The 18324-nt window shown below is 45.6% G+C and overlaps 1 protein-coding gene across 2 annotated transcripts in view; it reads left to right on the top strand.

The window, feature by feature from the left end:
- The first annotated feature begins 638 nt into the window (after window positions 1–638).
- Window positions 639–18324, top strand: part of LOC147712856 (acidic mammalian chitinase-like) — a 147744-nt gene continuing 130058 nt past the window's right edge. The window contains exons 1-2 of one of the 2 annotated variants that reach the window (XM_086923518.1): window positions 639–867; window positions 3455–3484. In XM_086923518.1, the coding sequence (XP_086779644.1) occupies window positions 843–867; window positions 3455–3484 (55 nt within the window). In that variant the 5' untranslated portion in view covers window positions 639–842. The remainder of the gene's footprint in view (window positions 868–3454; window positions 3485–18324) is intronic. The other variant, XR_015296025.1, reaches the window with a different exon arrangement.

The following is an 18324-nucleotide window of genomic DNA, read 5'->3' as shown; positions in this document are numbered from 1 at the left end:
AGGTTAAGCCTGGGTTCATTAGGAAGGAGATGCTAAATTATTGGGGCTGGTCCAGATAACTCTTGATTCAGAGATCTTGACTTTCTATCTCGGAATAAGTGCTCCAGAGAGGAGGTGCTGCAGCACTTATTCCGTTATTGGGATGCTGGTGACCTGACCGATTGTATGTGAAAATATTGATTAAAAAATATTGTGCTACCATAATATCATGGGCCAAATATGGAGGACCAAAATACAGAGGAGTAAAAAGTATATAAGAATGTATAGATGTACTCTTAATAAGTACTCATCTACATTCCTTGAAGACATATAATATTGTCATGTTAAACATATGTGAGGTTAAGAAAAGTAAACTAAACTTACCTATATATTCTTATTTTTTCAATAGTTTAGCCCTCAAAATATTTCCTATGATATTATGGTAGCACGATTTTGTTTCTAATCTATATTTAGGTGGCATACCGGTCTGTCCAGTGTAGGCCCTTTGTCCATATACTGTACATGCTAAATAACTAACATTTTCCAGCTTACTCCTGTAACACCCTTGAGAAAGGGCATTTAATGAATAGCTCATGCTGCTGCCAAATATTTTGGTAGAGGACATGCAATATGTGCTCCTGACTTTGTAGCACACACCTCTCTTTGCTGGCAATGAGTAGAGGAAAGATCTCAGAAACAAGTCATGGTAGAGAGACTGGTGTTTTTGCCCTCTCTTTGTGTGGTTTGGCAAGCCGTGCCTGGGCAGCTGTGTGGATCCCATACTGATAAACCAGCTGCCATCATTATATAAGTGAGCACCGTCTTCAGACCGAGTGCAGAGACTGAGGCTATCCTGGTGAGAGATGGACAAGATGCTGCTGTGGGCTGGTGAGTATCAGAAAATGCAGAGCATTCTTCTGCTGTCTACTACATTGATCCATGAAGGTAACAACTAATCCATCTGAGTCCCTAAAAGTCTAGATTCCCAGTCGCTAAAATTTATGTTGATGTCAGTAGGAAATGTAGAGTTGTGAAATTCAATTTTTCATTGTTGCATCTTTAAGGCTTGTCTCCTTAGCTGTGTGATCTCAATTCAAGGAAAAGTATAGAATATTGAGCTAAATTCCAAGCATCCTTCCTTTGCCTGCTTTAGCCTATGGTTTCTGCAGAGCCCCAGCCCACCACTTTCAGAGAATCAAGTATCTACCATGCCCCACTTGTAACCAGGCTACAGGTGAAGGGGTATCAAGACAGTAACACTGAAGTTTAGGGAAAGTGCCACAGTAGGTGAGTGTAACAAGAACTGTGGAAGGTGAGCTGCCAGAAAAAGGACCATGGATGATAGGCATTAGTCCTGCAACAGGCCAACAGAAATTTACACTCCTGTGGAACATGTGCAATTGTATTTGGTCATGGACACAGGTGTAATGCAGGTCCCAGCAGCCGCTGCCGCGCAGGGGGGGAAGGGGGTCTATCCTTCATTTAGCCTCCATTTGGCCTAACGTGTATGACTATCGCTAAGAAATGGGAGTCTTGGGCCACTGATCACATTCTGAAGTTGGGCCCCATCCCTTTGCATTATATCACTGTTCTTGGATGTCTAAAATCATAGATGTGACAATAAAGGAAACTAAGCTATGGTGAATTTATATCAATTCTTGACGGACCTATCAAGTTGAAAGATCAGCGGGCTTAAGCATTGTGACTCGCAGCAGGAAGAGCCCCAGTCACATCAGCCATTTAATGTACTGGCCGAACTGGGGTGTTCCTGATACCCCTTCAGGCATGTCCACTTCTGTAAATGTATTGTTGAATTCTATACCGAAGACTACATCACTGACCCTCATTTTGCATGATCATTCCCCAACTGGAGAGTATGGCACTGAGAGTGTATGTGTGTAGGGTATTGCTATTGCATTAAGATACTTCAAATAGAATACTTATATGCTGTACTAGAAAACATTGAATAGAATACTTTTGTGTTCAACTATGAAGGATCCAAAATCTGACAGTTGTTGTCAGGGTGAGGTGCACATGGCGCTGTTTCAAATGTACTCTACCTGGAAAAGCGCTGGAATGCAGTTTTTTCTGGAGCAACTAAAACTGTTTATCTGTCCCTAGGCCGGGCTTCCTCAAATCAAGCAGAACTGCTACAGTTCAAGTGCAAACTAAACTCAAGAATCACTCCAGCCTCCTCCAGAGCAAGCCAGCACACAAAGCTTCAGATAAAAATGCCTTGGGGTTGACCCTAGATCACCTTTGACACAGGATGGTGAGAGCATCTGGTGATCAGCTTCATCCAGAGCACCAAACCTCATCTCCTTCTACCTGTCGAAGGCAAACTGACTGTTATTAATGGGAACCACCACAAACACTGCCTTGGTCATTCAACCCCTTTTAACCAGTCTGTTGATAATGATCATCCCCAGAATGCGAGCACTATACTCATTCCCTGCGGATGCCTGCAAAACATAATCCTCTGCCTCCCCAAAAAATCTATGCACAAAAAATACCGCAAATGCTAGAAAATTGGGTATTATATCCAAGGTAGCGTCATCCTCTCTACCAATCAAATCTCCTCCAGGCCCACAGAATAGACTCCCACTCTGAAGCTAAATGGTGCTTCACACCTTGGTACCCAGGCTTAGCAAAACTCTCCCAGCCAGCACTGTCATGGGGGTGAACCATGTGTCTTTTGGCAATACCTGAAAGTGCACCACTTCCAAACGCTGTATCGTCACCACTTCTGCCAGGAAGTTACAAGAGGGAGTCAGTTCATCTGGTTGTGCCCCATACTCAAGTGTCAGATGATGTATACAGTCACATCCACATCTACAACAATCTTTTAATATTAAACCTCTTTCCCTGCAATGAGACAGATGTCTCAGGGGCTACCGTTCTCTCTCCAGGTCAAACATAGCCCACACTCAGGATCATCTGGCACCAGAGTTGCAAAGCAGCTTGTAGCGTCCTCAGAGCCCACAATGCACCAGTGTCCGGCCAAGGAATGCTGAGGCGCAGCGACGTTCCAAACACAATGTTGCACCAATTATCGACCTTTTAGCATTCTGACGGGTTTAAAGGAAACCCAATTCCTAACCTCTTATCCTTCAGGGGCTTGAAATGAAACATTATATCAGTCCTTTATCCTGTTCACTGACCTCAAATGTTCATGATTGCCAAGTTGCCAACCATTCGGGACTAGCATAAATGCCATTTGTCAGTCTCCCATACTCAGTGAGACAGTTCATCCTGCAATGTCTTGTGTGTTTTATCTTTAGCGGAATTTAACATACATTACCTTGACTTATTTTATCTCATCCTGTTGAGAACTGTTTGTGATCAGGTAAGGAGCAAGAAAGCGGTATTAAATAATGCTAAAATACAATAACATGCAATATGCCTCATGAATGTAGCCAGATGTGCAGGCTTGACAACAGCACTTTGATTTTATCTGATCTATTTCTTTTTGCAGGTCTGGCCTTATTGCTGCAGGTGCAGCTGGGTGAGTTATATTTTATTTTTCCAACCTCACTATACGGCATGCCTGCTTGTGTTTGTATGTGTTGCGAAAGTACTGATATATGTGTCTTTATGTGCATTGGAGGGTGGACGTCTTAACATCTGTGGCAGGGGTTGTGCACAGAGATGGTGAGTGAGTGTGTGACTGAGTAGGTTGTACACAGAGATGGCTGTTGAGTGTGTGACTTAGTAGTTTCCATTTGACTTATTTCCTCACTATTGTCCAGTCTGAGGGATGCAGACTGACGACCTATGAAATGGTTATTAGATGGGATTGTATCTTTTAAAAAATGTGGTAGCATTCCTTTCTTTTGGATTGGTCTTCTATGTACATTTGGGGGTAGAACCCCACACCCATCGGCACAAGTTTCATTATCAGTAATGATCACATTTGCTTCTCCTGTCCAGTCCATCCAGTGGAAGAGTCCATATGGCTGAGATACCCGCCACCCCCTCTCAACACAATCCCCAAGGATGGGAAACCGGAAACAGTTCTGAACTTTTGGAAGACGGGAGGGAGTGACCCTCCCGGCCGTATTTATTAAAATATGAAACAAAATTAAAACATTAAAATAACAGTTTCATATTATGTACAATTTCATTACCACATTGCGAAGTTTGGCTAACCTTAACATATTCTCTAATACAAAGGTTCTCCTAGCCGAACTAACATCCTACAAAACATCTAACTTGAAATTTTGAAATTGTACATCCTAACGTTTAAGGGCCAACGGCAAGGTCGTAACCGGTGTCAAGATCCCTAACCAGAAATATCCCCTTCACTTGTGAGGGGCGACCGCACAGAGGTGTACCTCGAGTGCAACTACCAATTTCCCTTGACTTGACGGGGGCCCCAATAAACTCGACGCCACTTAAAGGTCGTCCGAGGACTCGTGTGAGGCATCTAGAAGGTAGCGTAGACCCCCCCCCAAACCCCACACAACTTACCACATCTGCCGTCGCAGATGTCCTGGCCCCGGGAAATTCTCCGGGAGGGGGCTGTAGCCCCCCCTACCCAGGAAGGGGCCTTGACCGCCTTTCCTTTCCTTTCGGCGTCCCATCCTTAGAAGGGACCGCCTTCCCCGTTGAGGGGCCAATGGCCACCTCCTTCGAGCGCTCCCATCCGTAATGGGTGACGCCCACTCATAGGGATCTTCCAATTAGTGCTCACCGATCATGACCTTACCGCCCGACCAAAATAAATACGACAGTTCTAAACTAAATGAGTTCTAAACTAAATTACTAAATTACTTAAAAGACAGTTAAAAGCAACAATTTTATTAAAAACATGCTACTGATCAACACTAGAGCAAGATTACTTTATTTGCAAAACATACCACAAATTGACCATTTCTTTATTGCATATTCAAGGTTATCACGATAATAATCCGACCTGCAAACAAAAAGTTACCACATCAAACTTTATTCAAAACTACTTGCTGTCTTCAGGGGCTGGTGGGTGGGTCAAAATTGGCTCTTCGTTCCGTCTCGAGCTCACGTGCAGCGAGGTGGTGCAGCTTCAGAGCACAGGAACAAGAGGATGCTTCCTTGGCTTGTTGCTCCTTTTATCCATCTTCAGGGCGGGCGTAAACCCGCCCCGGCCTGCCCCGAGGGCGTCACCCGGCCGCGTCAGTGTCTAGGCCAGCCCACTCCAGGGCGGGAAAAAGGCGCGCCCCGGCTACGCCGCTTCGGGCATACCAGCCGAGACTCGCCCCCCGCCCAAGATGGCTTCCCGGGGGGATCGTGGTACTCCGCCATACGTTCGGGGGGACCGAATGGTCGCCCCTTTCCATATGGCTGAGATACCCGCCACCCCCTCTCAACACAATCCCCAAGGATGGGAAACCGGAAACAGTTCTGAACTTTTGGAAGACGGGAGGGAGTGACCCTCCCGGCCGTATTTATTAAAATATGAAACAAAATTAAAACATTAAAATAACAGTTTCATATTATGTACAATTTCATTACCACATTGCGAAGTTTGGCTAACCTTAACATATTCTCTAATACAAAGGTTCTCCTAGCCGAACTAACATCCTACAAAACATCTAACTTGAAATTTTGAAATTGTACATCCTAACGTTTAAGGGCCAACGGCAAGGTCGTAACCGGTGTCAAGATCCCTAACCAGAAATATCCCCCTCACTTGTGAGGGGCGACCGCACAGAGGTGTACCTCGAGTGCAACTACCAATTTCCCTTGACTTGACGGGGGCCCCAATAAACTCGACGCCACTTAAAGGTCGTCCGAGGACTCGTGTGAGGAATCTAGAAGGTAGCGTAGACCCCCCCCCAAACCCCACACAACTTACCACATCTGCCGTCGCAGATGTCCTGGCCCCGGGAAATTCTCCGGGAGGGGGCTGTAGCCCCCCCTACCCAGGAAGGGGCCTTGACCGCCTTTCCTTTCCTTTCGGCGTCCCATCCTTAGAAGGGACCGCCTTCCCCGTTGAGGGGCCAATGGCCACCTCCTTCGAGCGCTCCCATCCGTAATGGGTGACGCCCACTCATAGGGATCTTCCAATTAGTGCTCACCGATCATGACCTTACCGCCACAGGCCGGATAGTTGACCGGCTATCCGGACCCCCCACAACACTCCTACCTAAAGGTCATGTCTTAAAGTCTTTAGCCAAGCTATACAGTCTCCTATGAGTAACTCGTTCCCCACCCGGGACAAATGAACACCATCCCCCAAATACATACTGTCACCAGTAATACAACCATGCGAAATAGAATGCAGTGTATTGGAACGGAACAATCTACTCACTTTGTTATTAATTTTCCTTACTGAATGGTTTAGAGCAGAAACAGAAATAGCCCCCCGCCATACCTTACGTGGGATCATATGTGACCATGCAATTGTGCACCCTGGAACTCTCCTCGCCAACCAACTTACAGTGGAAAGCATCGCCTCAAGAAGAAGTCGTCTACCAGTGGTGACCAAATCATTGCCCCCAAGATGTACTATGACTATAGACGGCGGTGACCTCGTCCGCCCTAGCAAACCCTCAAAAAATGATTGAAACTGGTCAATACAGAGTCCGCCCTTTCCGTAGAAGGACACACTGTACCCGTATTCCCCAGCCACGTGATTCATGTCACCTGCTTTGAATACGTCCGCGGCTCGCCTCACGTGTGAGTGGCCCACGACCCACACCTCCTTTTTCACAGCCGGTGACGTATGACTGCTGGCCCGGTGTTGGGTCGACTGCATAGTCCGCCCCGCCTCGTAGGCTTGCGCAACTGAAACCAAACAAAAACAAGAAGCGTGAGTACATCGTTACAGCTTCACAACATGTGCAACCGCACATACCTCTTATAACAATTGGAGGACCAACGCCCCACACGTTTAATTTGTTCAACATTCAGACCCCTGGCTGTAGCCTCTGTAGCAGCCCCTATCCGAAAGGAATGGGTCCCAAACTCGCCCGGGTTCAAGCCCGCAGCCGTAATCGACATCGCAAGCACCCGCTGAAACTGAAACCTCGTCAGTGGGGTGGCGTCAGCGTGTCTCAACAAGGTCCCCCCCCATGATGCCACCCTTTGTGCTAAATACTCCTCTACACAACTCACCGGGCACATGGAGGACCCGGGGATCCTTCGTATCATTATGCAGTCCCCCATCGAACCCTGATCGGTCTTGGACTTGACAAATGAGACAGTCATTGTCTCCCCCCTGACTTGGACGTGCTCTCGGCACAGTCCCCCCATGGTATCCTGCTTGTTCCTTGCCACTAATTCGCTTACCCGCATAGCCCCATGGAATGCTAGCACAAAAGCGGCTCGGAATAACACTGCTTCATACTGGGATGAACATGTTGCAGGCAGTACAGATAACAACAAAGCCAACCTATCCAGACCTATCGGGCGCCTTTCATCTACTCTGCGACCCTCAAGGCGATGCCACCCACGTAGCGCTTTTTGCACAACGAAAGACGCTGTCGGGTCCTGGATCCCATGAGCCCTAGCCACAAAGGAAATGGCGGCCCGATGCCTCTGGGCCGTAGCCACTGATTTGCCTGCCTGACGTAAGGATAGCAGGAATTTCACTACCAACTCCTCCTGGCCCCAAAGCTCCCCTCTAGCTGCCCCCAAAAAGGCCCAATAGGAACGGAACTCCCCTTCATATGCCTTCCTCGTCCTGGGTGCTAAACTCTCTCCCACGAGGTTCTGTAGTTCGGGGCACCGAGAGACCAGAGAGCTTCGGGAAAGGGTGCTGCCACCGGGTCCGCTGTGGGCAGAAAACCCCAGAAGGCCTGCATACGAAAACGAGAAAGCGCATCAGCCGCCTGGTTCATCACCCCCGGGACATGTCTTGCCTTAAATAGTACATTCAATTGCATACATAATAACACAATTTCCTTGAGCAATCACAGAATCCACTTGCATCGTGCTGCCTGGCTATTGATACACTCAACAACGGTCATGTTATCAGACCAGAATACCACAGAGTGATCTCTGAACCCCTCGGGCCAAGTTCTCAGGGCCACCAGAATGGGAAAAAGTTCTAGGAAAGCAATGTTACTTGTCAGACCACTCTCATGCCACCATGACGGCCATTTTTGTGCCGACCACTGAGTGCCGAATATGGCACCAAAACCAATGCTCCCTGCCGAATCCGTCCACAGCCCCAGCTCCTCGGAGGACACGGCCGGTTTGTTCCAGACAATTCGGCCATTGAAATCCGCCAGAAATGCCAACCAAATGCGCATGTCCTGGCGAACCTCTGCCGAGAGCCTTGTGCGATGATGACCCTCCTTCAGGCCGACCATGGCTTGAGCGATCGAGCGAGAAAAGGGGCGGGCCATCGGTATAACTCTTAGGGCAAAATTCAACTGTCCCACCAATTGCTGTAATTGATGCAGCCTAACCTTAGACTCACTTATACACATTTGCAGGGATGCCCTGAATCTTAACACTTTGTCCCCTGGTAGACGAAAACAACCTTCCTCGGAATCAAGCTCGATCCCCAGAAACTCGAGGCAAGTCGAGGGACCCACAGTCTTACCTGGTGCCAATGGCACGCCAAACTGATTCATCAAAACACAAAATGCAGTCAAAGCCTGTCCACATTCGGGATCCCCGGCTGCCCCCAGAAACAAAAAGTCATCGAGATAATGCATCACATGTTGAAACCCCGTTTTCCTCGTGAAGACCCATTGCAGGAAGCAACTGAACTTTTCGAAATAGGCACAAGATATAGAGCACCCCATTGGCATACACCTATCCATGTAATAATGACCCTGAAACATGAAACCAAGGAGACGCTGATCGTCTGGATGTACCGGGAGCAACCGGAACGCTGACTCGATATCAGATTTTGCCATCAGCGCACCGGGCCCCAGGCGATTCAAAATGGCTACGGCCTCATCGAAGGATGCGTACCGCACCGAACACACTTCTGGGTCTATCGCATCGTTTACAGAAAGACCACGTGGGGCTGATAAATTATGTATCAGCCGAAACTCCCCCGGGTCCTTCTTGGGGACCACCCCTAAAGGGGAACAAACAAAGTTAGCAACTGGTGGCGCATTAAATGGACCGGCGACTCGACCTCGAGCCACCTCTTTCCCGATCTTTTCTTGTACCACGGTCGTATGCTGTAAGACCGATATCTGGTTTTTACATTGTGGCATACCCTGAAACTCTCCCACTGGGATGCGGAAACCATATGAAAATCCGTTGCGCAACACCCCAGCGGAAGCGTGATCCGGGTATTCGCTGAGCCAGGGAATCATTGCCATGGTATCAATCGGGGTAGGTAAAGGCGCCCCTCGGACTATGTCAGACCTGTTTGGCGCCTCCTCTCCCCCCGTTATCACCCGTTTTGGCTCTGCACATGGACTCAGGATGGGATAATTGCCCACACCCCCCACATTCGTGCCTAAATTTGCATGACCCCTGGGGCCTAGTACATTTCCCCCTGTTAAAGTTCCAACAAACCCCCCTTTTATTTGCGTTGCCGGCTGGCCTCGAGTGATTGTCGTTACTCGTACCTGATCGAAAGGGCGTCCCCGCATATTGGCGGGAGGATTCACCAACGTTACTCCCTACCAATGGCACCTTCAACATACCAGAGTCCTCCATTTTGGACCAGGACACAGAATCATAACAATCCCAAGTTAAATTATTATCATGCTCTTTCGCTTTTCTGAAAATATTGTCGTAACAAAACCAATGATTGCCCTCGTGAGATACTGAATACCCCATGATCCGTGACTGATAAATCGGCAATTCGGGCAGCAATTCGGGCCTACGTTCACCCAAAATGGATGTAAAAACCCCCCATGCCTTGCCCCAATTACCAATGTTTTCATTTACCTTAAAGGCGGCCATCTTTGCGCGCCAAACACTTGGATGCATGAGCTCTTTCTGGCTCTTAACATGCTCCATTTCATAATGGTCGGTAAGCAACGAGAAGATGTTTATATATTCCCCTGCCCATATCTTCTCTTTAATAGCCAGAGGGACATGCTGACCCAATTTTTCCCTCCGAGAGGGTGCCGACTCATCCCTCGCAATCGGCAATGGCCGCTTACCTGAACCGGAAGCTGTATCAGCGACTGGAACTGATGGCGATGGTGCCTTCGTCGCTTCCCTTGTTTCCCGCAGCTGCCTCATCAACACCTGCGCGTCGTCAGCCGTGGCGCCCTTGCTACCTTTACCCAACCACGCTGCTAATTGTGCTGCCAGCTCGGGCGGCATATCCTCCCCGGACACGGGGGTGACCACTACGGGAATCGGATTCCCTTCCTCCGGCAAAGGAGTGGGTGCTTCGAGTGGGGTACAGGGAACTGGGACGTCTCCCCCAGCTGTTCCCCTTCTGGGCCTCTTGCCTTTTCCTCCTGGAGCTGCTCCTGCCAGAGGACGTTTCGGCCCCCCTTCCTCGTCTTTCTCCGCCATTCGCTTCTTTAAGTCGGTCACCTCCTTCATGAGAACACGCAGCATCTGGTCGGTAGTCATTCGCTTTCCCGCCTTCTTAGGCATTCTCCGACAGAGTATCTGAAAAACAAACAAGAAAGATTACAACGCTCAAAATTGGCTCTTCGTTCCGTCTCGAGCTCACGTGCAGCGAGGTGGTGCAGCTTCAGAGCACAGGAACAAGAGGATGCTTCCTTGGCTTGTTGCTCCTTTTATCCGTCTTCAGGGCGGGCGTAAACCCGCCCCGGCCTGCCCCGAGGGCGTGGCCCGGCCGCGTCAGTGTCTAGGCCAGCCCACTCCAGGGCGGGAAAAAGGCGCGCCCCGGCTACGCCGCTTCGGGCATACCAGCCGAGACTCGCCCCCCGCCCAAGATGGCTTCCCGGGGGGATCGTGGTACTCCGCCATACGTTCGGGGGGACCGAATGGTCGCCCCTTTCCACTTTCGCTCCTTCTAGTAATATCCAGCCTCCCTTTGCCCCTCATTTATGTGTTTTTTCACACTTCCTTGCTTTCTTTCTACCTTTCCTGTTAACCTACACCTATAAAAAATACAAGCCAGGCTTATTGACTATGCCAATGATTGCTTATTACATCTGGCTCATAGACGACGCGTAAGGGATACTATATCCATATTTGGTCCCCAGAAAGAGAAGAGGAGAGACAGCAAGGGAGAGGGTATAAGACAGCAAAGAAAAGTAAACCGATGCTTGCCAGTGTGACCAATACACTGTATCTGTATCTGATCATCTGAGGTGGTCTATGACAGTGGCTAACCCAGGTAGCTAAGAAGCACCCTCAGGCATCCGTGACAAAATTGTAAGAACTTTGTAATAGAGTACTAACATCTGCTAAAATAAAGTTTTCGAATCGCATCCAGCATGTCTCCATCACAAACAGCATTACTCATCGAACGGAATTCTGGGACTACGTCCTCAGCTTTAGCATATTAACACCAGGCCAGGCATCGCTACTGATTTAGTGATGTGCGGGAAGGGTCGACCTTGGACTATGTAGTGATGCCTGGTCTGATTTTAATGTGGTGGTGATTGAGAAGTGTTGGAAAATATAAACTCCAGAAAGGTTACAGTAGAGTCGCCAACAAAACTGATGGGATTTGTGCTCCGAAAATTGCTGAAAGCCCTTTCTGCTCTTAATAAGAAACTCTGCAGTTGAAAATGAGTGTTCCATCATTTACATTTGTGTACACCTGCACCTAGAAGAATGTTCAAAATGTTAGCTGTTCACCGTTTCCGAATATAAATGTGTTACTAGCTCCAGACAAAACGGGAGGGTGGGACTGCCAAAACAGGATTACAGTTGTAGAGTTACTGCTGGCAACTTTTCAGATGAAAGCGGAGATCTCTGCCACCAGGTGGGTAGATCTTCCTATGGTAGGTAAAGTATAGAAAAAATAATAAAATATAATAATTATGATGCAAAATATTAAACATATTTTAATGTAAAACAAAGTGTAACCTTCAACTGAAAAGAAAAAACCGTTACAGCACAATAATGCGTCAAATTAAATCTTCAATAAATATTTAAATGAATAAAATGAGTAAAATATTAATTACATTTACAATTGTTCTTTAATATAGTATAAAAGCCCACCCTCACTATAATTCTAACATTTCTCCTGTTTAATGGTTATTCAGTTAAACTTATTAAAACGTATTTATTTAATTATTTTTAATTCTGTTTTTTTTCCTTCCAGGATTAAAAGCTATTTCATTATATTTAAAAACAAATTAAAAATGTAAATATTCCTAACACTTACATATATGTGGCATACAGTGGAGTGTCATAGACTGGAGTGGCACAGAGTGGGCATTTCGTGTAGCGGATTAGCATAGAGTGGAGTAGAGTAGAGTGGAGTGGGGTAGAGTGCAGAGGCATATAGTTGTAGTGTACAGTTTAGTGGCATAGAATGAGGTGCATAGAGTGTACTGGTGTACAGTGGAATAGCATACAGTGGAGTGGGGGCGGAGTAGAGTTGCGTTCAGTGGAATAGAGTAGTGTAGCGTGGAGTGCTGTGATGTACAAAGGAGTGGTGCAGACTGAAGTGGTGTAGATTGGAGTGGCAAAGAGTGGAATAACATATAATGCAGGTGCGCAGTGTGGAGTGGTGTAGAGTAAAATAGCATAGAGTCGATTAGCGTACAGTGGAGTGGCCTAGAACGGAGTGGGATAGAGTAGATTGGAGTGGGGTACACTGGATTTGAGTACAGTGGAGTAGCGTAGCATGGTGTTGAGTGTAGTGACATACAATGTAGTAGCATAGACTAGCGCAGTATCCAGTACAGTGGTGTACAGGAAAATTGCAAAGACTGGAGTGATGTAGAGTGGAGTGGCTTAGAGTGGAATAACGTACAGTAGAGTGGCATAGAATGGAGCAGCATGGAGTGAGGTACAGTGTAGTGGCATATAGTGGAGTGGCTTAGACTGGAGCGGACTAGAGTGGAGTGGCATAGAGTGGAATAGCCTATAGTAGAGTGGTGTAGAGTGGAGTGACGTAGAGTGGAGTGGCATTGAGTGGACTGAGATACAGTGTAGAGACGTATAGTAGAGTGGCTTAGACTGGAGCAGTATAGAGTGGCACTCCACTCAATGCCACTAATGGAGTTAGGTTGAGTGAAATTAGCGTACAGTGGAGTGGTGTAGATTGGAGTAGCGTAGAGTGAAGTGTGATAGAGTGAAGTAGTGTACAGTGGATTAGCATGGAGTGCAGTGGCGTGAAGTTGTGGATAGTGTAGTGGTGTAGATTTGAGTGGCATAGAGTGGAGTGTTTTAGAGTGTAGTGGGGTAGATTCAAGTAGCTTACAGTGTAATAGTGTAGAGTGGAATAGCATAGAGTGTATTGGCGTAGAGTGCAATGGAGTGACATACAGTGGAGTAGGGTAGAGTGTAGTGGTGTAGACTGGAATAAAGGTGAGTGTAGTGGCATTCAGTGAAGTGACATAGAGTGGATTTGTACCTACTGGAATAGCTTGGAGTGGAGTAGTGTAGACGGAAGTGGCATATATTAGAGTTGCATAGAGTAAAGTAGTGTACAGTGATGTCACTGACCATGTCATGAGTGATGTAATATGTGACGTCATCAGCAGTGCATTGCAGGCGCGCAAGTTATAGTGAGTCCAACTAACGACAACGTGGGAATTTCGATGGTTTTATGTCAGTAAAATTTCCAGCTAACTATAACTGGTGTCAAACCTATGGTTTTTTCAGTGAATTTAATAGGTTTTTTAAAAGCAAATTCCTAACTATAACTGGTGTGAAACCTATGTTTTTTTCAGTGAATATATATATAAAAGCAATGGACTGAAACGGGCACTGAAGATTCCTCTCAAAAGATGAAACGCGTCTGCCTAGCGTTTCAGGAACTAACTTTCTGTCAGCGCTGCACACATCATTAAAAGCAACCTTTGTTCCCCCGGAGTCGTTCACACTTTCTTCTTTTTGCTGGTAGAAGAGAGACTGGTTTGGATACTTAACGCCAGCAAGCAGGTGTTGGCGTGCTGTGAACCCCTCTCGGTCAGGCGTGACACGGATTTACCTGCTAATCTTTTGGTGTTGCATGAAACTGCTAACGTGTCACCCCCCCTCTGTGCAGGATGCAGAACCACATGGCGATTCATTAACACGAGGGGAGAGATGGAGGCAGTACTTTGCTGCCTGTGTAAGGGGGACGGAGGAAGAACTTTTATTTCTCTGCACTGTGACTGCGTGTGGGAAAGTGAAACGCCGATCACCACTGTGTGGAAACATCACTTGATGCTTAAGGAAAACCCCTCACTGCATGGGTTCCTTCGGTGGACCACAATGCCCATAATGCAGTAGCGGAGCAGACGTGGGATTTCAGAACTTTCCACCTGCGAGGCAGGACAGGGCGTGGCCACAGAATGGGAAGTGGTCACAGCTTTAAAACCACCGAAGCAATGGACCCTGGCTTAAAGCAACGGACTGAAACGGGCACTGAAGATTCCTCTCAAAGGATGAAACGCGTCTGCCTAGCGTTTCAGGAACTAACTTTCTGTCAGCGCTGCACACATCATTAAAAGCAACCTTTGTTCCCCCGGAGTCGTTCACACTTTCTTCTTTTTGCTGGTAGAAGAGAGACTGGTTTGGATATATATATATATATATATATATATATATATATATATATATATATATATATATATATATATATATATATATATATATATATATATATACACATACATATATATATATATATATATATATATATATATATATATATATATACACATACATATATATATACACATGCATATATATATACACACACATACATATTACCTACTGGCGATAGCCAGTAGGTATATATAGTTAGGATTTTTTTCCTATGGGACTTTTGAAAATTCTATGTCTAATAACTTTGGCGTTTGTGGACGGAATCGGCTGAAATTTTCAGGAAAATGGCACATTTTGTTTCTGAGCAGCTCCTGAAAATTTGGGGGGGGTTCGTCAAGGGGGGGCCGTGAAAAAAGGGGGGTCCCAAAACGCGTTTTTCCCATGTTAATTTCCATAGGGCGGTTGGACTCACTTTTAGCCCGAACGGCTGAATGGATTTTCACAAAACTTGGCAAAATTGTAGGGACTGTTAGCCCGATGTGCCTTTGCTAGGTCTCAATATATGTGCTTCAGTGGATTTTGAGAAATTAACGTTTAAATCAAGATATATATCTGTAACAGCGCTCCGGGCAGCGATCCGGTTAGCGAACTTTTCGCGTATCGGAACTTTGCAAAGCGAAGCTGATTGGCTCTCCGGTGTCTGTCAACATTCTAAACAGTCCGGTGCGGCCGCCATCTTGTCTCTCGGTAGGATCGAGAGACAAGAGGAGGCCAAAACAAAGGGGGAAATGAAGGAAAGGGGGCAAGGTAGACCCCTCCTGACCCCCTGGGATTGATGAGGGGGATATTATAGAGCCACGCCGGGCCCAAAAAAAAAAAAAAAAAAATCCGATTTTTTCGCCGTAGAGACGCGTCTTGGTTCGCGAACCGGGCAGCTAACCGGGCAGCTAACCGGGAAGCTAACCGTCAGTGTAACGGGAGTCTGAGGAGTAGCTGATTGGCTGTCAATATTGTAAACAGTCCGGAGCGGCCGCCATCGTGTCTCTCGGTAGGATCGAGAGACAAGAGGAGGCCAAAACAAAGGGGGAAATGAAGGAAAGAGGGCAAGGTAGACCCCTTCTGACCCCCTAGGATTTATGAGGGGGATATTATAAAACCACGTGGGGCCAAAAAAAAACAAACAAAAAAATCCGATTTTTTCGCCGTAGAGACGCACCTTGGTACGCGAACTGGGCAGCTAACCGGGCAGCTACCGGGAAGCTAATCGGCAGTGTAACGGGAGTCTGAGGAGAAGCTGATTGGCTGTTATCATTGTAAACAGTCTGGAGCGGCCGCCATCTTGTCTCTCTGTGGGATCGAGAGACAAGAGGTGGAAAAAAAAAAGGTGTAAATGAATGAAAGGGGTAAGGCAGACCCCTCCTGAACCCCTAGGATTGATGAGGGGGCTATTAAAGTTCCCTGGGGGGTGAAAAAAAAAAATTTGCGATTTTCGCGGTAAAGGTGCTTCCTGGTACGTTAACCGGGCAGCTAACCGGCAGCGTAACGGGAGTCCGACATATTGTGTTTTTTGAACGTTTGTGATATGTGCACGTGTGGATTTTGTCTAATTAAGGTTAAAAAATATATATATATCTTTAAGCGTGTTCTGGCGCGCTTACGTTTTGGGTTTGGTTTGCGCTGCAGAGACGATACGTCACGGTTATGCGATGCATCATGAGGCGTCTCACGGGCTACGTGATACGTCACTTAATAAAGAATATATTTTACAGCTATAGATATTAGCTTTTAAAAAACCAATGAAATTCACAGAAAAAACCATAGGTTATAGACCATATATAGTTAGGAATTTGCATTTACAAAACCTTGAAAATTCACTGAAAAAAACATAGGTTATAGACCATATATAGTTAGGGATTAGCATTTAAAAAACCTTATTTTATTTGCACAAAACCATTGAAATTCCATATATAGTTAGTTGCACTAACTATATATCGCGGACCCGCAATCCACTGCTAATGATGTCACATATTACATCATTCATGACATGGTCAGTGACATCACTGATGACATCACTGATGACATCTCAAATGACATCACTGATGACATCACTGATGACAACACCCAGTGACTGTATGTTTCTGTAAAGTTAAAATATGTCTTACATATTGAAGAATGAGTGGATGTATAAGTGTCTGGATGAAGGATTTAGTAGGTGCATGACTGACTGTATGAGAGAATGATTAAATGTGTCTCACTGAGTGCATGGGTTAGTGATTAAAGTGTCTTAATTTGGCAATCAATATTTATGTTCTTCTGTAAACTGCTGCATGTTTAAATCAGTAGCTATATCAGTAACTATATGGGTTATTGAATGGTTGCCCAAGTATTTGTATGGGAGACTGAGTGTGTGTGTGGGTGGCTGGGAGGTGTATAACTCTGTGCATAGATGTGTGAGCGGTTGATTCCCTAGGTGTATGGGTTCAAAAGTGCATGTAGAAACAGCTGTATGGACAGTTGACTGTGTGCATGAGTATATTGGTGAGTGAATGGATATCTCAGTTCTACATGTCAAAGTAAGTACATATGTAAAGCACACTCCATGTGAGAGTTGACATATATAAATAACTGAACATAAGAGTCAGTGAATGTGAGAGTGGCTGTATGAATCATTGTGAACTTGTATCAAGGATTGTATAAGAGAGTAAATATGTGTTAGTATATGTTTGAATAAGTAAGGTGTGTATAACTGTATAGTTAAGGAAATGGAGATGTGATTGATTCTTTGCATGACTGAATAGGTGTGTGAGTAACTCCATGGATGTGTGACAGTCTGTGAGTGCCTGTTTACACTGAGTGTATCAAAGGTTATATTAGAGTCTGAAGATGTATTATCACATAAATGATATCATCAGTGATGTAATCAGTAATGTCAAATGAGATGTCAGTGATGTCATCAGTGATGTCATTTGAGATGTCATCAGTGATGTCATCAGTGATGTCATTTGAGATGTCATCAGTGATGTCATCAGTGATGTCACTGACCATGTCATGAATGATGTAATATGTGACATCATTAGCAGTGGATTGCGGGTCCGCGATATATAGTTAGTGCAACTAACTATATATGGAATTTCAATGGTTTTGTGCAAATAAAATAAGGTTTTTTAAATGCTAATCCCTAACTATATATGGTCTATAACCTATGTTTTTTTCAGTGAATATATATATATGCACATACATATATATATATACACATACATATATATATATACACACATACATATATATATATATATATATATGCACACACACACACACACACACACACACATATATATATATATATATATATATATATATATATATATATATATATATACATGCTCCCAATCTCAAAACTTGATTTTAAGAAACACCCCATTCAAAAGAGGGAAAGTGGCACATTCTTCGTTTATTTGCCGATGGTCAACAAACGCGTTTCAGCTACAAGCCTTCGTCAGTGTCAATGACACCTTGCGAAACAGCATGTTAATAAAGTTTTGCTTCGTGCATAGACATGGAAATGGGACAACATCCACTTTAGAAAGAGGCGCGCCATCTTGGAATATTCTCATGTGAATCAGAGAGTTACATAACTCAAGGCGCGCAGCCATGTTGCGAAAACCCTCCATTCTCCCGGGTGATACAATCTATTTTAAAGTGAATGTGACTGATGATATTGCAGTGGATCGGCTTATCTCTCCACAGTGTGGAAAAAGGTAGGGCTAGGACCTTTCTCAGGATTTGCCCGGCGCTAACCGCCCTTGT

This window comes from Lissotriton vulgaris, chromosome 5 (genome assembly GCF_964263255.1).
Source record: "Lissotriton vulgaris chromosome 5, aLisVul1.2, whole genome shotgun sequence".
NCBI classification, from domain to species: domain Eukaryota; kingdom Metazoa; phylum Chordata; class Amphibia; order Caudata; family Salamandridae; genus Lissotriton; species Lissotriton vulgaris.
This window is presented reverse-complemented; position numbering and strand designations above follow the sequence as displayed.